Raw genomic sequence first — 21601 nt, 5'->3', positions numbered from 1 at the left:
ACCAGAAAACTTTACAAAATAAACAAAAATCGACCAAATAATCCCTTCGGAGATTCACAAATGTGGGCCTCTCAGCTTCTGTAATTGCCGCGATAATTTTGCGATCGATACAGGAAACTGACTAAAATATCAAACTGACATGTTAACTTAGCATATGGATCGATATTTACAAACAAATTAAATTTATTGATGCTATTTAAAACATAGCAAAGCACTTTATATGAGGAAGCGTAGCTCCAAACTGTTGACAGCCAAATTAGAAGTCCCTTGAGATTTAAACCAATAAGGGCGCAAAACATTACTAGTTAGGTTAAAAATTAAGAGTATTACGTCGTGAAAACTGTTCTCTTTCTTAAGAATCCATTACAACAGGTTGATTGTCCAAGTAAGATCAACAAACTGGTTTCGAATTTACCTCTTGAGCAATTAAAACTGAAACATTTTTCGAAAGCTTTTCTTTCTAAGGACTTTATTCAGCAATAAATCTACTCACAAGACCTTTTTCTAGACCATATCAATGTTCCAAAAAAAAAAAGAAAAAAATGTGAAAATTCTCCATATATATCTATTATATACGGACTCTTTGTAATCTATTGCATGGATACTTCTTCTTGACAAACTAACTAAACGAATGCAAGCAGGTGTCACTATTCTATGGGGTTTAAATTGAACAGACCTTTTTAAGAGCTTGGGCGTTTTGTTGCCCCATTTCAGACCATGTGACGATACTTATGAGAATTCTTGCATTGAAATTTTCAAATGTTCGCGCGTATATAAAGGAACAATTTTCAGATGGATAAAAGAACACTTCTCTAGAGAATATCCTGTGGTGTAATGGGAAAACAAACTGCTCAAGTTGAAAAGGTCTCTTCGTAGTGAAAGCAGTTTCATATAGTAGACCTTCTTGAAATCACAGTCCTAGTGAAGGCGTTGTAAATTAGGTATCTCCCTCGAAAAATACGATGTTTTGGGGATATATTTCCGTAAAGCGAAGATCACGGAGAGCTTTGTGCAGGTGGAAACAAATAAAGCAAAGCCGCCTACATAACACGATGGAGTTAAACTACCCACGATGGTGACGCAGAGGACAACTTCAATTAAAAATGAATTTATATTTTACCTACGAATCTCGCAACTCTCTAACTTCATTGACTTTGTTTATCACCGTCAAAACTATAATGAAACTAAATCTGGAACACAGCGATAAATTTGGAATAGAAATTTAAAACATTAGCCATTGTGGTTCACGTTCGCCAAACAACGCAGAAATGGTCATTTCACGTTGTTGTTGTGTAGAGGATGCCAAAGAAATGTACCAGGAATTATAACGCACGTGCACAGCCATTGTTCTGCTCGCTAAACCTTTTGTTTAGCGACGTTCCCGGTGCCGTTGCCGTCGTGGTTTTCTTAACTCCCTGTCTTTACTCTGCGACGGACACTAAAATAAATCTTTGAAATTGGCAAGTTTGAGGCGTGAAGATTCCCCCCAAAACAGGAACATTTTTTGTTGACCCTTAAAAGCGTTTTACTGTAAGGGGGTTCACCAAACATCTGGTCGCGCTTGACCTAGCACACAGACGCTGACGCTATTTGGAATATTAAATTTTAGCAGGATAACTATTGTTTTGAAAACAAAATGGATTTGGTCACATTTTTGTTGGGCGTGACATAATTTTTATATTTTCCAGGGTTTCAATGCAAATATACCAAGAAAACCTCAGTGAATAAAATTAGAGGAGTTTTAGAATGCATTCTTTCACATATTTTGAATAAAGAATTTACCAGATACCAGAAAAGTTTTAAGTGCAAGTGTTTCTAAAGGACTGGGTTATTGTGCCTGGTTACCAATGAGCTCTGTGATGGCAAAAATCTAACCCGTTTCATCATTATTAAATAATTCAGAGCTTTTCCATATAGTTACTCGTTGCCCCCCAGAAGTCGGTTCAATTTTATTTAGCGGGTGACGGTCAAAGAGCAACGAATCTAAAGAAGGTAAAGTTCTTTTTTTATTATTTTTCAAAGTAGAATCCCGTGCCAAATTAATATCAATTTACTTCCTGTCGAGTTAAAAACTGACATTAGCTATTTTGTACATTAGCTACAATATTTTTGTTTTCAGAGCTCTCAACCAGAATCGCATTTGATAACAATATCGAAAAGAGAAGGAATCAACTGATGTAATTTCTCTTCCCTTAAAGCTAAATTTATGGTAGAATATGAAGAAAACAGTTCATGAAAATGATGCCCTTTACTAACTATTTTGATCTCGTTGTTAATACATTCAGGGGCTAACATGAGGGGATATCTACTGTTAATTGCTTGCCTTATGGCTGTGGTGATGTTTATAACGCTAACAGAAGGAAAGCCCATCGCGGCAGCTGACCACAAACACGAATCCGAGGATAACGTTGGCGAACAGGAGGAACAGAATGTAGAGGATTCATCTGGGTCAGGGAGTGGATCTGGCGCAGGTACGTACTGACGTCAAATTTTGCGGTAAATGATTTCTCTTTAACTTCTCTGTGATTATTTAAAGAGTTCAAAGCTCAGTCGGTCCGCGAAAAACGCAAATTAAGCTGAAAATGTTCTAAGAATCAAGTTGACCGAGAAAATTAAAAGTGAAATTAATGATGATGGCGAACCGACGGCCTGATACAGTCCATGTAGGTGGTGCTTGTAATGAACAGCGTGTTCAACCGAACAACCTGCACGCCCAGAAAAATTTAACAAAAACGAAACGGGTTACCGGCCAGTAAGCTATAAAATTACTACCACGTTTGAAATTTTCACGGAAAATTTCGCTTCTTCAAATTGACTTCTTGGACATCACATAAATCATGAGTCATACGAAGTGACGAAATAAATCGCGAGGACAACAAAGGGTTACCGGTGCAGCTATTGTTCTAATATAGTTCACACCGTGGAGCGATAAAAGAGAACTGTAAATAAATAAAACCTTTTTACACAGACAAAGATCGTACTTCACTTTTGAAGTCACAAGTTTGAAATTCAAATCCTCTTTTCTGATTGCCGCATCTTTTTCTTAATCGTAATTCTGAGAATTTAAGCATGTGTCAAGCAGCATGTGTCAAGCTAGACAAGATGACGATTTTTCCACAGTTCACGAGACATGTTTCGTTATTGTATTGATACTGTAACGGGTAGGACTGTGGGAATGACTCTTGGAATGGACTCTGGGTTGAGCGAACCGGGTTCTAGGCTCTTCGAGCTCTCCTCTCTTCGAGAATGTTGTGTTGTATTCTCAGGCAAGACACTTTACTCTCGCAGTGCCTCACTCCACGCACCCAGCAGTATAAATGGGTACCGGCAAATTGTTTGGTTAGCCTGACAAGACTAACCTGCGATGGACTAGCATCCCATCCAGGGGGGGGGGGGGGGTATAATAATATCACAGGAAATGAAATATTGGGAAAAAAAAGGCATAGCCATCCGGAAATTAGTTTGCTTTTAGTTAAACCCCAACAAAATCCCCTAATATGGTTACTCAAACAGGTTACTAACTAATGTAACCTTCCTATAATAATGATAATAATAATAATTATTATAGTAATAATAGTAATAATAATAATAATAATATTTTTAATAATTGTATAATAATAGTAATAATAATAATAGTAATAATTTTAATAATAAAATATATTTCTTTACTGAGCTCATTCAAATTATAATAACGATAACAATAATAAAAAATAATGATAATGACATGCTTATTAACATTTTTATATTATTACATTTATATTATATTATATTTATTTTTTATATTTATATTATATTTATAACATTACTTAAGAATTAGCAAATATGTACCATGTTTCTATCAAGTTTTAGTACAAATCAGTACTAGTGCTCTATCACGAATGCTGTTTTCTGATTGGCTACGCTACTCACTATTTATTGTGTTATAAATAGTGAGTAGCGAGGCAGTGTGCGTTTGTTCACAAAATGACGGCCGCTTCTTTAAGTTTTCGAGGTGTCTGTGCAGAGGATTTAAATAAAGTTTTGAACGACTGGTAGATTTATACTAAAACAATTAGATTATTCACTCTCGATTTCTATGCGTGATAGTTCCCCACTAAATTTTCTCCGATTCTTATTGGTTTAAACTGATCACGTGACGCGATAGTGTTCATCGGCAGAGAGACGCTATGAGCCCTTATAGTTCACCACTACATTTTCTCCGATTCTTATTGGTTTAAATTGATCACGTGACGCGATAGTAATCATCCGCGGAGAGACACTAGCAGCCCAAAGTGCCCGTCCGAGGAAATTACCAGGATGGGTAATACTCGTCCGTGAGAAATTTTCTGTAAACAAGCGAGCTTATAAAAAAATAAACAAGTGAAATTGTATTAAGTGGGTTTTTTTTATTATCCTTTCTAAATTTTACATTTGGCTTTCACGGCTTTCTTCTAAAACAGTTGAAAATAATTCAATATGATTTTTGAACTGGCGTGCAGAAGAACATTTAGTGGTGAACAATAAAGTCAATAGAGTGTTTATGTCTCGGAACTATCGGTCTGATAGTTGCCCTCGAAGCTTCTCTTCTAGGGCAAATATTTGTTTTAAGAACATCAATTTTCGCGGGGCAACTATCAGCCGATAGTTCCTCGACAGAAACACTCTATTGTTTAAATAGAAATCTCGATCGAGCTCATAATCTAATTGCTTTTAATAGAAACACGAGTGTTCACAGCTTTTAAGAGTTCTCCCAAACACCATACAAAAAAGTCTTCATTTTGGTTTTGCTCTTGATCACTTCTAGAGTTCAGTCTAAAATAAGCAAAACCAAAACAAGTATAAAGTTACAGAGATGAAATCAACTAGAAACTCTCATAACTTTCTGAGTCGTTCATGCTTGTCTCTGCTGTTAAAAGGATGAATGATCCTACCCATCAGATGCAGCCTAAAAAAAGACTATAGTTATTTATCTGGTGGATATCGTTATCCAGCCTTGGTGTTGATCAATATATTCAGTGATAGTGATAAATAATCATGAGCAATTTACGTTTCGTTAATAATGTAAAATTTAATTTTGAATTTGTACCACAGGGAAAGGAAAAGACTGCGGTGGTTGTGGAGGTCAATATCCATATCCCCAGCAACCGTACCCCCAGCAACCATACCCCCCACCATATCCCGCTCAGCAACCCTACCCCGCTCAGCAGCCCTATCCCGCTCAGCAACCCTATCCCCAGCAACCATACCCCCAGCAACCATATCCCCCACAATATCCTGGTACCTCTTGTGGAGGTTCCCCTTGTGGCAAATTTAAGAAAGGCGAGGAGAAGAAGGAATCGTCAAAAAGCAAGAAAATCAGCGACGAGAAGAAGGGCAGAAAGGACGAGAAAAAGCATCATTAACCTGAATTCATCACCGTGGTACATTGCATAGATGAAGCTTTTCACAAGGACATGTCACAAAGTATATCGCACAAACACAAATTGAGTCATTTGTCCAACAATGTGCTCAAGCCGACTTTCCTTACAAGCTTTCAAGTCTGCTCATAGTTTAAGTGAATAAAATATTCATGAGATAACAACATAGGTGTCGATTTCTCAATGTAAAGTGAAGTGAACGAGTGTGCTGTAAGAGTTCTTTTAAAAAGTAATATAGCAAATACGAAAGACCGTGTCTGACAACATTTCCAAACGCTGAGAAGAGTGTTAACAATATGACGAGTAGCGGAGTATTTTTGACGAACTTCGAGGTGGTTAAACACTGTACTGTCTTGCGTGCACTTTGTTCACGCACTTTGAACAAACCGTCTTGCTGTGTTGAGGAGCTTTACAAAAATCACGCGAAAGCCCTGACTTCCTTTGAGAAGTGACACGGAAAACAAGGTGTCTAAAATAATTTGCCTCACCAGACCGCAATGTTGCAAGTTTGTATTAGGTCTTTGCTTTGCTTGGGAACGGTAGGTACCCGAAAGCCTGGAATTATAAGCTGCAGTCCCGGGGGGACCTTCCAAGCAATAGGCCACCAAAATGTGAAACTTAATGGAGTAACATTTTCACCACTGGATTGACTGTAATGGAGTTGTATTTTTAAGAGCGCAGTTATTAGAATGGGGTCGCACATTTTCAACCGTACTGCCTCATTGGAAATCAAAAGAGCTCTGTCGTAAAAAAAAGAAAAATGTTGGGGTTGATTCTTGGAGGTCAGCGGCGCATACCCAATGTTCACTCAAGTACCCTACCCCCTCCCCACGAGGGCTACACTTAAGATGACGCGCCCCTAACCGTCTCTTTTTTAATCGTTTCCTACAGCTCGCGAGCGTCGACAGTAAAAATATTACCCTCATCTGTCAGTTAATGATAATTTTCTTCACTTGGACCTTAAACTGTTAAGCCCAATAAAGACTTCCTTTTGGCGATTTACAATTAGCAATTATTGGAGAAGGTTGAGCAAAATATCGTGATTTGTCATTGGCGAGCAGATCAGTTATTTGCGGAATCCGATGGCTGAGGCCTGATAATTAATCTGCAAGACACTGACAAATCACGATATTTTGCGATGACGAAATTCAATAATTGTATCAATAATTGTTTCGATTACCTGACAGCCCAGGGAAGCGATCTGCCAGTCTACAAACAAGAGCGTGGTTTCAATTACGCATGAGCAGAATATTAAACACATGTAGACGGTACTACGCATGAGCAGACCATTATTTGTAGGCAGTTGTTTGCAGGTCACGTGGTGGGCTCTTGTCCTATGAAAAGGAACGGGAAAAATGCATCGTTGACAATTTAATTTTCATCCATATTGGACCACTTATGATAAAGTAAAAGGCCCTCCTTTGACAGTAAAAAATGACCTTCATTTGGTGGTTGACAGAAAAACTTAATTAACTATATATCGTATCGATTTCGAAACTTTTCAGCCGTTAGGTAGCTTTCAAGTAGCAACCTTTGCTATTTGACAAGTCTACCCGTTCTAAAACTAGCTTGACGTTTTTCCTACTGACAGAAGCAAATAAAACTTGTTATTTAAATTAAAACAAGAACGGAAAGTGTGCAGTAACTTGTCACATGGATGTAGACTGGAAAACATGTTCGTTCGATGTAGCCGAAAATAGTGCCTAGTCAGATAAACGGTTTTGCTTAAGCGAGCATTTGCTACGGTGTGTTTTGAAAGTTCCTCTTCGGGCCTGAAGTTGAACATACGCTATCAGGTAAGACCGATTCACTAGGGCATAGATTAAAATTAATTTTTTAAGCAACCTCCATATACCAAAACCTGGCACTTCTGAATTATTCTTTCCAGCGAGATTTAAAAACGGCAAATGAGAGTTCTTTGCGGCCCAACATTGCAAGGCTATCTTAACATTGGGTTGCCTTTTTGTAGATAACTTATGTTCGAATCCTTTAACTACTCTGCCTATAAGTCAGTCATTGCACCACATAGGAAAACGTTATTGCTAAATCTTCAAAGTCACCGTTTAATTTTGTCATATACGACAGACACAACTGGCAACCGCAAGCTGCAGTATATTCAGGGAAAAAATAGGCTAACAGATACAGGTGAACAGAAAGAACTACGTTTCAATAACGCTAACTTTCATGTTATGTAAACAAAATTTAATGCTTGAGGGAAAAATTTAACGGTTGAGAGGAACATCAGTCAAAAGGCAAATGAGTAAGACCTCAGTTGTCGTCCAATAAAAGCGAAAAGTTTACTGATTGCCATATTAGACAAGACTGTAATTTACGAATGAAAAAGTATTAAATTTGGATACAACCTCCTCTGTGGAGCCTCTGTATGTCTCTGGATGAAATTCGTTCGTTTGTGCCCTATTGACTTCTTCTAATGCTTCGAAAAAAATGTACCTGAGCCGAATCGATATACGATTCGATTGTGTATTTAAAAACCGATGTTTAATTTCACGCCTTTTCCTCAAGGTCTGCTGTAAACAACTCTGTGGATAGGTTGTAGAATATAACTCAGATAATGCCGTAAGCGGATACATACGAGTCGCATATTATCCTGAGATATAAGTGAAAAACATTAGAGGTTTGAGAGTTACATGTAATACTCACACAAGGCTTGGTAGCACAAAACACTTATTTGCATGAAAAAAAAAAGAAAGGTTGACAAACCCTAAGCCCCCAAAAAATATGGATAATAATATTCACAGCGAGTTCAGACAGCTCCTGAAGTTTATTAATCGTTTCCCCTGTTATTAGCATAATTTTATCTTGTTTCCGTTCGAAAAATTTGATAGCAAGTTACCAAAATTCACGAGCTCCCTTTTTGCCGGTATTTCTTGTTATTTCTACTATTTGTTTGAAAATACACTGGTTTCTAAAAGCCAACCTATGTTATTTAAAAATTTAATTTTAACTGTAAAAGGGACATTGTCAATGTCGCTTTAAAATTTAAAATGAAATTTTGTAGGTGTTGTCAACATTGCTATTGTGCTGTATTGTGCAATCGCTGCACTTGACCAACTTCGCCGATCTCTAAGGCTTGCGGGCTCTCATTGCACGAGCCAGGCTGATTATCAAACTTTCTTTTTCCAAATTTCCAAATAATAATACCAAATATCTACAAAACATTGCAAACAAAAATACCCCACAGAACAAAAAAGAAAAAAGCGTTTTGGCAGAAGAATAGAATTAAACGGATGGAAGTGGATTAGAGTTCATTAAAATTGATTTTAGCTGCTTTTCTTACGCAATGTTCATAAATCAAATTTACATCCTGCTGAAGTTTTGAATCCTTTATTATTAATAATTTTCCATTTTTATTTATATTTCTTTGCTCACACAACCTTATATTACAGTACATTTTTAGCAAAATGAATAAGCCTTAGGTAAAAACATGAAGCTAATCTGTCTAACACATATAGGATTAGCCTTGACCTCCTTTAACCTCTTCCCGTAAATTCGATCGCTTGTTTTCGATTGCACTTTGTATAGTTAAAGTTAGCGTAATGATGCTAAATAAAGGGCACGATGTTTAAAGGTATCCAAAAATATAAAATATGAAAATTCAAATCTGTCAGTCAACCAAAAAAACAAGCATTTAAATTTAGATTTTACACAAAAACTGGCATCGTATGTAATTGTATGTTAATGTAATATACCTGCTTAATTATGTTAATGATATACATGCGAAAATATCAGCACGCTGATTGGCTGAGAGCACGCCATTAACCCCAAACAGTGCAGAAAGTTGAAATTGAGAGCAGAAAGTTGAAATTAAATTGCGTGTGCATTATTAACAAGTATAGTAATCAAATGATTTTTCTCGTGCAATTTGGAATAGAAAATATCATCAGTGCCTGAGCCAAAGAGTTTCTCTGGTTTCTGTATAGGTGATCAAATGATTTGAAGTGCAGTTCAAAATAAGTAAGCATTAGTAAATTTTTCAAAGACTACAAATTGCACTCGGCCACCGGCTCGTATACTTTTTCTTCGTCTTTGAATATGTACTTGTGCTTATTTATTTCAAATTGCACTAGAAAAATTGTTTGATTACTCATACAATAGTGAGCGAAAATTTTTACTTAGGCGAGGTAAACTGATTTAAGTAGAAATGTTAATGGCGGATCTCTGATTTTAACGACATAAAAGCGTGCGGATCTGCCCTTTCAAACAATGAATGGTCATGATTTTTTTTAAAGAGACTGATAATCAAAGAATATATTAAGATATATGAACATTTTCCTGACTATTATATTTATTACCTACCCAAGAATAAATTCATACGTTAAAACCATAAAAAAAAAAACATTTATTGGATCAGTTTAGTGTAGATTATTATATAAAGAAGAACCATGGGGAAAATATTGAATCTTACGAGTCTACAGCCCGGGTTGTTTTCGTAAGCAGCTTGGAAGACTTGAGACAAACAGTCCTTTGATAAACATCTGCTCGATTAGAAACTGACGGTCCTTTTTGAAAAATAAGGATTAGTGATCGGAAAAAATAAATTGGAGTTTTCAGCCGTTGCTATATACAAATCAAAGAGCTAGTTACAGCTGCTTTTCGCTCCACCAATCAGATCAAAGAACAGCCATGAAATTGAATTGGCACCTAATGATAGTTTTTTCTGTATCATAATCGTTCAAATGGGTCGAGATCACTAGCCCGTACTGAGCAGAACATATACGATCCGCGGACTGAAGAGAAATTTGGACGCTAATTTCAAGAATTAGTAAGTTCCTTATATTTCTGTTTGAATTCTGGTCGTGACAAAATTGACTTCAGTTGTTTAACAAGTAGAATAGCAATCTTTTTATACAACGATTACCAACAAGTGCCGATTCAAAAACGACCTAGTATATCAGTTTCTGAGATGTAACATGACACTTGAGTTTTCCTTCTGTACTTCTATCTGAATTGTGGTCGATTTTTTTCGCACCGAATTCTGTGATGGACATCGAGTCGCATTATCGAGTCGCATTGCCAATGCCTGAGAATTACTAAATTTTGTGACAGGGAACTTCGCGCGATCAACATAACAGCTCCTCATGTCCTCCGCTGTGAAAAAACTAGACCTACTGAAGTTGTGTGGGTTTTGGGCTAACTTGACAATGAAACTGAAAATGGCAAATATAATATAAAATATAATATGACAAATATAAATTGGCCTTCCAGCTTCTCCTTCCTGCTCTACAGTAAGTCATATATCACACAGGCAAAACAGGTGGATATCAATATGCAAAGTAGCCTATTAAAGAAAAAAACATTTCCTTTACCTTCAGTTAGGCAATATTTTTAACACCAAATTGTGATGGCTCCATTAGCAATGTAAACGTCTTTAAAATTTTGTGAAGGTCTTTAGTTAATCGTTAAATATTTGCAGTTGAAACTGAATTATTGATTATTCCCATGAAACTCTGTAAAGTAAAGAGCAAATTGGTTTCTCGACTAAATTTAATTCACAAATGGCTGCTTTCTGTAGATCTCCGACCGAAAGCCCATTTGAAAACTCCGCCTATGAAATTGAACCTACTTTAAAAATTGTACCAACGGATTAATCTTTGACTGTACGTGGTTTCTAACAATCACGTTTCTCGACTAGGAAAACTGTGCCTTAGCACCGCTGTTGAGGTATAAACCTGCAGTTTCTTGGCTGATGTGCATCATGTTTCAACACGAATGGCGGAAAGCCTGTCGTAAACGTGCTTTATTATTTCACTATCATAAAGAAAAAAAATCACTAGAAGTAGTTTAACAAAAGAAATATTAGCCAAAAAGACAGAATCATGATTAAGACATTCAAAATCTTGTCAGAATGGCAATTTGCATGCATGACAGCTTTTGAATTCTCAAAATTAAATATGGTGAACCGTAATCTGCTTCCATGCTTGTAATTTTGTGCTTCGTAGGTCCCAAAGATAAGCATCCTATCCTGCGCATGCTCTGTATAACCTTTTTAATCCAGTTTATTTGTATAGTTGGTCGCGTTTCGCAATAAAATACGAAAAATTAGCAAAGAGAACTTTCTATAGTCAGCAGGATGAATGTCTGTTGTTTAAAAGGATCTATGCAGCCGACATGAAATTCTTTGATCAAATGGGCTCTTTGTCAATCAAAGGCTTGAAAATCGTTATCATAAATAATTCTTTTCTACGTTAACGACAACAGCGAAATTCGTGATTTAGCACTTATCCATTTCTTAAGCCAAAACGCATTTCAAGTCAGCTTTTTGTGGAAAATGCAATTATCCCAGAGCGGGTCCTTTCAGAAACAAGTTTTCACCTTTCAGAATAATATATACGCGAAAAGGACAACGTGACTGAGGAACATATACAATTTACAGTTAAAGAAGTTCGCGCTTTTTTCTTAGAAATATCAGTTGTTGGTTGCATTTATTTAAGTCTAGATGAGCCATTTGGTATTCAGGTACTGCCAGCTAGCAAGTGCTAGCAAGTGAGTCTGGTAAAACATGTTTCGGCCAGTATTAACTGGGCTGTTTAATGTCCATTCTGACTTTTTTTCTCCGACAGATTGTAAATGTCTTTTACTATGATGACAAATAGGGTAACCCCAACAGATTCAAGCGCCGGTCCGCCATCAACACCTACAACGATTGCTCGGGGAAGAAGGCGACTTCGGTTAATACTGGTGACAGCCATGTGCTTGGTCGCCTTCACTGGTTTAACAGTTCTGACAATTTTAGACGTACTGGAAGCGAACGAAAACGCCTTTAAAACAAAAACACTACAAACTAGTGTGAAACTAAGCATCGAGATCGCTGGTCTTGTTCACATGTTACAAATCGAACGAGGTACGAGGGTTTTGTACGTGAGTTCTGGCAGAGAACACGGTGGGTGGGAGAAGGTGTTACAAGCAGGTAATAACACAGACGAGTTCGCCAAAAACCTTGACAGTTGGCCTGAAACTGACCAGGATCGATATAACTTTAGCAGCCTGGAAACGTTCATGGTGATGGTCAATAACCACCGTAATTTTTATAGTGTCGTCAACAGTACTATCCAAGATGAGATCACATTTTACTCGCAGATTATTTCAAACCTGTTTGAATGGTTATTCCGAAACGTTCAGAAAATCAACTATGACGTCTTGTCAGAATTTATCGGTTACAAAATGCTCTTGATTGGAAAAGAGAAGACAGGAGTCGAACGTGCACTGGGAGGTTCGTTTTTCAGTCGAGGAAGATTCCTTGAAACAGGCGATCTGCTTTGGTTCGCGGAGAATAACGTGCTCGCCAAGGAAAACCTAAACGCTAGCATGGAGTTAATGCCGGAAATTAAGGATTTTTACACAAGAGCTGTGAAAGCACACAATGGTTCGGTACTAGTTGAAGTGGAGCAAAAAAGGAAAATAATCTTGAGCAACAAAAAACAAAACGCGTCAGTGGAATTAGGTAGGGAATGGTTCCAGCTTATGACAGATTACATAGATGCACTACTCCAAGTCCAGCGAGAAACCGGAGCGCTGATCCTAGAGAGATTGGATAATGAAGTCACCGCGACCGAAAATGACTGGGTTCTAAAGCTCGCCATATTTGGTTTTATTGTATTACTCATGGCCTTTTTTATATACGTCATCTACGCCATCCAGCGCTCTGCGGCCAAACTCCATCAAACTACGAAACTGCTGATGGAAGAAAAGCAAAGGGCGGACTCTCTTCTCTACCAAATGCTGCCGTACCTGGTAGCAGAGCAATTAAAGGGCGGCCAAAGCGTGACAGCAGAGCAGTTTGAAAGCGTGACAGTCTTCTTTAGTGATATCGTCGACTTCACGCAAATATGTGCCAACATTTCTCCCATGGAGGTCACACAAATGTTGAACCGTCTCTACGGTATCTTTGACAACCACATCGACAAATACGACGTTTACAAAGTGGAGACGATTGGTGATGCTTACATGGTGGTATCAGGCCTTCCAGAGAAAAATGGGCACCGTCACGTTACGGAGATCGCTCTGATGGCGCTACATTTAGTGGAGCTCATGGAGAGCCTTCGTTTTGGCTCCGACGGTGAACGGGATCTTTGCGTTAGAATCGGGATCCATACAGGTGGGTAAGGCTATCCAAGGAGCATAGTGGCCTATCGTTAGCTTGGGCTGCCCTTGTTGTGCCCTTGGATAAGACAATTAACTATTATAGAACCCTCCCCCCTGCTGCACCCCGTAGTAGCACACGTGAGTGCCAGCGAAGAGTTATAACAATTCAACAATATACTCCCTGAGGGGAGAAAGGCTAAGCAGCTACCTGCGCCAGAAATACGGGTCACGTGACCCTTCTACTCTCCGTTGGCTTCTTCGGACCTTGTCCTAACCTAAACTTAACTAAACAGTCAAATGACCATTGCAAAGTTTGACAAATAAGTCCGCACTTATAAGATTTAGTGTTTTAAAATGGCTTTTCTGATCCACGGTATAAATTGCATGTAGCAGCAGTTAAATCTATTGCTGTTTCAATAAGGTATGAAAATCAGGAGAAATATTAGCTCGGAATAGAGCATGAATATTTCACTGACTAAATAGCTTATTTAGGAAAAATTTATAAATGTAGTCAAACCAGGGTCATGGGCTCCTGGTCAAACCTCGTTGTAGTGTGTTGTCGAAGAGGTTTATTCTGCTTATTCATACACACCGCGTGGATGTGTGTGCTTTCTAGATTTGCATAATGTGCTAGCCTACTTAAATATGCGTACACAAAATATAACTTACAATAGGTGCTAATTCTCACGTGCCAATATGTTACACTCGTTCTTACGAAGGAGGAAATAATTTACCCCTACCTGTCGTGTCATCAGAAATAAAAATTTACTTATGCTTTCATCAAACAACTTTTTAACATTTTAAGCCTTGGCGTACACGTGGTGAAAGGTTTTCGAATTGATCACCATTACTGTTTTTCGTTCCAGGCCCCTGCGCAGCTGGAGTTGTGGGAAACAAAATGCCTCGCTACTGTTTATTTGGAGACACTGTAAATACCGCCTCTAGGATACAAACAACGGGCTTGCGTAAGTTTGAGTGCTGTGATATTTGGTATTGTTCAGTGTTCTTATATGAGGTTGTTCGCTGTAAATTATTAACGTCTGTCTCACGTAAATAGTGATACATCAGTCAAATGGAAGCTTCGATATTTACATTTTGAATTTTTTAGACTTTACCCTCTGTGTCCAAGATTTGTCTTTATGAATTCTTCAAACGGAAAGTGATTACATTTTAAGCAAAACTCATAAGTGCCCCTGTCAAAACTTTATGTTTACCTTCAAGCACAGCACAAAGCTGTAAATCTTCCTACTTTTGAAGGGATCATCTGAAATAAATGTTGAGCCGTTTTCATTTCCTGGGACAAACTTTGCAATATCATTTTTCCGATTGTGTGAAGCTATAATATCAGTTTTTAAAATGGTTGACTGTTTGAATTAACCGATAGCTAGGTAGCTTCGTTTTTACTTTCTTATAAACCTCTAAAATTGTGGAGTTTTGATTACAGCCCAGAGAATTCATGTCAGCAAGGATACAAAAGATATGCTGACATTTCTTGGGGGATACACTCTGGAATACAGAGGACTTGTCGAAGTAAAGGTATGCTTTACCAGCATGGCTCTTATAAGCCCTAGCGTACCAAAGTAGATTCAACTCGTGCTATAAGGACCCACTGGCTCGTGTCACTGATTGATGAAAGTTCTGCGCGAACTTGGGTTAGATAAATTAGCCGGCATAATTTCGAGCATAATACTATGGTGCGAGCATCGAGCATAATGTCGGCATAATAGTCATGTTTAGGAGCCTAAAAGTTGATAAAATTATCCAGGTAATAAAAACATCAAAATGATGTGTTTAAAAAAATGTCAATTGTGGGCTTTGTGGCTGCTTTATGCACTTATTTGGCTTTGTTGAATGCCTGGTTTTCTGTTTGAAGGCCTGGCTACCTTACTTTATGCCTGGCTCCCCAGGCAGTTTTCACTTGTCATGAACCAAACTGAAGAGCCTCCTGACATACAGCTCCTGTTGCTTCGTATGAGAGCATTCTTTTTTCAAAGGCGTTGTTCAGTTGTTATTTAAAAGAAGGACATTTAATAATATGTTAGCCATTATTTTGTCTTTTCTTTTTTTTTGCGCAAAATTCACCCAGCATCTTTGAGCATAATGCTAGGGCATGAGCATAATTTCGAGCATAATAATACACATGAAAAAATTACTCGATTCTGATTGGCTAAGAGCAGTGCAGTTCAAGTGTAACACCAGTGCAAAAAGTGTAACATCGGTGCAAAAAGTGTAACACCAGTGCAAATTACACATCAAAATTCTGGATTATGATTGACTGAAAGATAATAGGAATTTTTCTAAGAAAATGATATCAGGTAAAATGATGACGAAAATTTTGTGTTGAAACTTTGAAAAAAGTTTTCTCAAATAAGAAAAAATGGCTCTAAGAAAGATCTTCCGGCACTTCCTCCGCGCGAATTTTTCCATGTTTATATTATTAATAAGTAGTCATACGGTTTTTCTCGTTCAATTTGGAGTTAATTTGCTCTTGTGAGTTTTTCAAAAAGCTGAAATTACACTCGCCGAAGCGGCTCGTGCAATTTCAGCTTTTTGAAAAACTCACTCGTGCAAATTAATTCCAAATTGAACTCGAAACCGTATGATTACCTATACTAATGCTATGATTTTAGGAGTGACGCTCAGAAGCATAATACTCAAATTTTAGAGCGTAATTTATCTAACCCCAGCACGCATCAGGTAACATGTTACAGGGACATAGATCGGTTGCACGTTGCAGTGAACGTTTTCGTTGAGAGACATGCCCGTTTCTACCTTAAAAGTTTTGTGGCAAGCAATTAGCTGGTCATTTTTAGTTCTTGTGTCATGCTCAACATAGACAAAATGACCTCTGTCATTTTCCATGTCGCATCGTGTGCACTGCCCTTACAAACTGTTCCCACTACAAGGTGTGTGCCGACCTCAAGAGCGTTCTCATTTCTCTACCAACTTATCACATACTATCATTTATTTCCACAAATCCCCTGTGGATGTAAACATTTTTTATTTATTTAACTTCGCGATCGCCTAACTAAAATACTTACCTTATGTACAACAAAATTCATTAGGCAGGGAGACCACTACAGCGTAGCCAATTACAGTGGATCACAGGGTTCTGATAAGAATTAAACTTGAGCTACTCATATATAAACAAGAAGAATCAAAAGGAAACAAAACAAAAAGTTCAAATTGCTAGAAACAACGCGACGGCGGGTACAGAAGAGACCTCGCTGTGTCGCACCTGGGACAGATTGTTCTCCAGCTTGTTATGTCGTCCACGTCGTACAGATCTAGAGCCCTATTGTAATATTGAAGTTGTTGAACTTTACCATATCCTTTTTTCTTGTCTTTCCAGGGGAAAGGTACGATGGAAACTTACTGGCTACTAGAAAGCGCTGCCGCTCAACTCGTGCAAGTTTAAATCAACATACCATCTGTTCAAAGAAAAATGGACTGGGGCTACTCCAATACAGGCTATATGGATAGGAGCCTTCCCGAAGGGTTCCCGCGTTTTTGAATCATGAATTGGCTTGAAAGACTAAAGCGTCCTAAAGGAAACGGAAGTACAAGATCGACATATTATGATAGGCAGAACAGCTTTCTTTAGCCGATTCATAAGAGAAATTGGTAGATTCGATGAAAAAGCGTTCTTGAACTCATTAAGAATTCAGCATAAGAAATCATCACGTAACCGTGACAATAAGTTTATGATTTTTACTTAATTCTTCGTTTAAGAAGACATATCAAACAATAGAGTAAGTCTCTCATAACATTTCCAAACAAGAAACACCTCAATCATGGCTCCGCTACAGTACACGTCGTAAGTCTTCTCAGTGTTTGAAAATGTGATGAAACCCTTGGTGCTTTCCATTCGACCAAAATGAAGGAAAGAGAACCTATCCTGCTTTTCGAAAATTTCACCCTAGGAATTTAATTTCCAGTTGATTTTGTTAATTGTTGGCATTTCGCCGGAATTCAGCAATTCTCAGATTTTCTGGGAGCTTTCCCAGGCAATTTTCATACCATTTGGCCCCAGTTTCGAGAGTTACGAAATTATTGGTCGAACGGAAAGCGCTCATTTTTACGGTCTTTTGTGTTTGCCCGGGGAATGAGGCGGACCGTATCAGAGTTTTCATAAGAGCACATTCCGTTTATTTCTGCTCTCCATTTAACATGTAGTGTGCAAGTTAATCTTTTCAGAAATTCATCGAAATGTGTTTTCCTAAGCTAACAAAGCCAACAAACCTTAGGCGCTTCCAAAAGTTGTAAATATGTAAATATGTCAAATATGTGTGCTGGGAAACAGGGCTCGAATTAGCAGCAATCGTGAATAAATAAGCCAGTTTGATGGGGAATGCCGTTTAAACTTCTGCGATGAATAAGTTCGCGGATTATTAACTCTGCTGAGTCGCCAAAAAGAAAAAAAGGTTGAACTCAGAGTATTTTTTTTATATATAAATTGTTCCACTAGACCTACATGTACATTCTGGCCAAGTTTGAGAGTTTTCGATTTGTTTCATTTTGCACACCTGCAGGTGAAATTTATAGACAGGCGCTCTTAATATGTTGATTAACAAAAGTTCTTCACTAGTAATTAGAACAGTATACAACATACTCATCCACGCCTGAGTTAAAAGATAAAAACTTTCATAACCATGATCCATTACAGTGGATAAAATAAAGATTTATTCATGGCATTTACCACTGCTTGATGTGTATTTACTCACATTTTAAGTAGTTTATCATTAAAATTAACCCAGCATAGTCAATCGAACCCAATCGAAATGTTTTTCAATCGAACTCAATCGAACTAAATCGAACTCAATCCATGGATTGAGTTCGGTAATCGAACCGAATCGAACTCACACAAAAAGAATTGGACCATCGAGCTAAATCGAACTTTTTATTTCTGAACTCTTGATTTTTTATGAAACTGGCGTTGAAAATCAAAAACAAAATTTTCTAGGCTCGAGTTATTTCAATATAACCCGTGTTTTTCGTGTTTTCGAAACCACATAACATGATCTTTGTTCGAGCGAGTTCGGCTACTGAACTCAATCGAACACAGTCCAATGGATTCAGTTCGGTTCTGTTCGATTTGTCTGATTGAGTTCGATTAGTTCGGAAATCCAACTCACACAAAGGTCGGTGTTCGATTTGGTTCGATTGCCAAACTACGGATTGAGTTCGATTGGGTTTGATTGAGTTCGATTTCCGAATGTTCGATTGGCTCTGCCGGGAATTAACTACAGGTTGAAGTTTGTCTCATCAAGTAAGCTAAAATAAAACGTTTGCAAAACGAGTGGCATAGTATATCTCATTACGAACTTAGCTGCTGTTTGTTGTCTTAGTCGACTATTTTAAATTAACATAAACCTCAGTTGAAACGGTTCTCAGTTGCTTGAATTTCCAAGGAAAACGAAAGTTGAATCGGGAAGTGTTTCAATCGGAAACAGTTGAACAAGTGTTGAACAAATGATATCTAAACTAAATCAACAAAAACTGATCGCTGTTGAGATAGTTGATCATAATGGAAATAAATCTTTAACGCTTTAAATTTATTTTCCTCTTGAGGAAATGTGTGATTTAAGGCGGGGGCTCACCTAAAAACATACCAGTTTTTTCAAACTTTTCTCGTGGCTAAGATTTAATTCGAAACCATAGCAAAGTACACATTTCTAGAAAGCTTAAAGACCAAAGATTATGAAAAAAATATTTTTCCACCCTATAACTGTATTTTAACCTGACAGCGGCTGATTAAATCTGCCACCTGCCAGGAAATGCCAGTGCCTACTTGAGAAAAGCTAACTCCTACAAGAACTGATCATAATCAGTGAATAAAAAAGATTTTTGAAAAGTTAAAAACGCATGAAATGGTGACCAGGCAAATCTGACACAGAAAATCCAGCATACCTTTCAATGCATAACTTCGACAGAATGCATTCGATGGAAACGTTTTATGCTTAAATTAAAACACAAAACTTACTTAGAACAACAAATCCTGAAAATTTCAGCTCAATTGGACAAATCCTTCTCGAAATATCTTTTCTTAAAGGCAAAAATAACACGTTTTGAGAAAACGAGCTTTGAACATCCCCTTTAATATCTCAGCGCCTTTTATGAGGAGAATTAATTTAAACCCGAAAAGTGGGCTCATTTGTTCACACCAGGAGGGCTGGCAGCGAGACCTGGAACCGAGTTTCTATGATCGCCCCAGTTAAGAAATTTGGCCGAGCGAGACTAAGTACTGATTTTTCGTGGGAAAGAAACATGGCGGACTTCCGTAAACGGAAAGCGTTTGTAAAGTTTTGTGAACGTTTTGCTTGTTTCACGTTCAAACATCTAAGGAAAAGTTTCAGTTGCACATCTAAATTCTGGACAATTTGAGGGAGCGGGAATAACTTAATCAAGTATTGCACTGTAAACCTGTAAGCGGGGACTTCACTACGAAGCAATGTGGTTGTTTATATCAGTGTGAGCCAGACTGCAGTCATTACGGTGTAATATTTCATGCGAGCGTTTTTTTGTGTGTGTGTGGTGGTGTAATATCGACGGGATAAACCGAAGTATTTCTGTATTTCTGGACTCCATGTTGGTAAGGGTTACCTCAGTTGAACAGCTTCGTGACCCTTCTGTTTGCACTTAATTAACTGACAGAGTTATATAGAGTTATCAGATCACGTTTTATGGTGAGAACCAGTAGGTACGGCGCTTTTCTGGTACGTTAAGGTTGAGGATTTTGCCTCTCACCTAATAACTTATTACACAAGAGCTGTGCTTCAGTTTCAGACAAAGCCTCTGGCATTATTTACCAAAGTGAATACTGGATAGGTCCCTCGGCAGAATTGAGAATCATCACCATCTCTTTGGTCCATATTTGAAACGAATAATTTATGTTTTTGTTTCTTCATAATCATCCTCAGACTCTTTTTTTGACTTCTAGACTAAACTGCTTAAATAATGGACCTCATCAAGTAGTTGTGATAGAGATTGTGAAGGAAGTTTGACTTTACGACCTCATTTTGTTGCCCTTTCTGCAGTCCACCCATAAATGTAATAAAAAGCATAAATGTAATAAAAATTGACCATAAATGTAATAAAAATTGACCATAAATGTAATATTGACCATAAATGTAACAACTTTTAACCATAAATGTAATAAATCCACTAACCACAAATGCAATAAAATTTGACCATAAATGTAATAAACTGAACAACCATAAATGTCATACAATTTAACCATAAATGTAACAAACTGCATATTACCTATTAGTCAAGGGGCCACGAGCCCTGCCATTCTCTTATTTCGTACAAATCAAATTGGTGGGGTCATGCATTGCTCCAGCATCGTTTTGGCCCTGAGGCCAAAACCCGACTGAAAAAGCATCATTACTGTTCGTGCGAACATTTAGGAATCATTAAGTCTGTATACCAAAAGAGATCTCGAGTGGTCTAAAATAAGTGTGCTTGAGGTGTTTGCAAGAAAACATTTTGGGACTTTCTGGCTTCGAAAAGAAGAGAAGAGGTGGAATTCCAGTCATCACCATACAGAGAATAAGCTTGTTTTAACTTTATTTTAAATTTCTTCACCACCACCCCCCCCCCCTTTCATTTGCACATACATCAACCCTGATTTGAGAAATCGTGCGCTCTGTGGTCCGTTATCAAAGGCCCTCAATTCAAGCCATCTTGGTGCGAGGTAGTGGATGGCTTAGTCTTGTACCCAATACCAGGGGGGACCCCGGGACAGAACTGCTGGCTTGCAGGAGGGATGGGGGAAGCTGAACTAGTTTAAACAAGATTACTGTGCATTGGCTAAAGTTGAAGTCCACGTTTATATTTCTGACCCAGGGTAGATATATTTGATATCTCACCAGCCACATAGGCCATATAAGGATAAAACACTTAACAAAACTATAAAACAAAACCCGATTTATTACAACGTTAACTCAGCAATGGCAAGTAATACTTAAAGCAACTGGGTAAATATTCAGGTTTGTATTAACATTGTTGATAGCGAATCAGCGAATCAGTAAAACTGTAGCACATGTGAAAAATAGTCTTTAACAGTACCTCAGAAAACCGAGATACGCCTTCGTTTTAGG

At 37.8% G+C, this 21601-nt stretch overlaps 2 protein-coding genes across 2 annotated transcripts; both read left to right on the top strand.

Annotated features, from left to right (window-relative positions):
• The first annotated feature begins 1911 nt into the window (after positions 1 to 1911).
• On the top strand, positions 1912 to 5577 carry LOC145487166 (uncharacterized). The gene is made up of 3 exons (XM_081465889.1): positions 1912 to 1992; positions 2286 to 2471; positions 5071 to 5577. Exons 2-3 carry the CDS (start codon positions 2294 to 2296, stop codon positions 5379 to 5381), a joined length of 489 nt encoding a protein of 162 aa, XP_081322015.1. The 5' UTR covers positions 1912 to 1992; positions 2286 to 2293; the 3' UTR covers positions 5382 to 5577.
• A 6340-nt stretch (positions 5578 to 11917) lies between these two features.
• Positions 11918 to 18091, top strand: LOC145486962 (uncharacterized). The gene is made up of 4 exons (XM_081465666.1): positions 11918 to 13512; positions 14366 to 14464; positions 14944 to 15035; positions 16852 to 18091. The coding sequence occupies exons 1-4, from the start codon at positions 11985 to 11987 to the stop codon at positions 16915 to 16917; spliced, it is 1785 nt and encodes a 594-aa protein (XP_081321792.1). The 5' UTR covers positions 11918 to 11984; the 3' UTR covers positions 16918 to 18091.
• The last annotated feature ends 3510 nt before the right edge of the window (positions 18092 to 21601 follow it).

The sequence above is a fragment of the Orbicella franksi genome, chromosome 5 (assembly GCF_964199315.1).
Source record: "Orbicella franksi chromosome 5, jaOrbFran1.1, whole genome shotgun sequence".
NCBI lineage: Eukaryota > Metazoa > Cnidaria > Anthozoa > Scleractinia > Merulinidae > Orbicella > Orbicella franksi.
The sequence above is the reverse complement of the archived record's forward strand: the minus strand, read 5'-3'. Positions and strand labels throughout refer to the sequence as shown.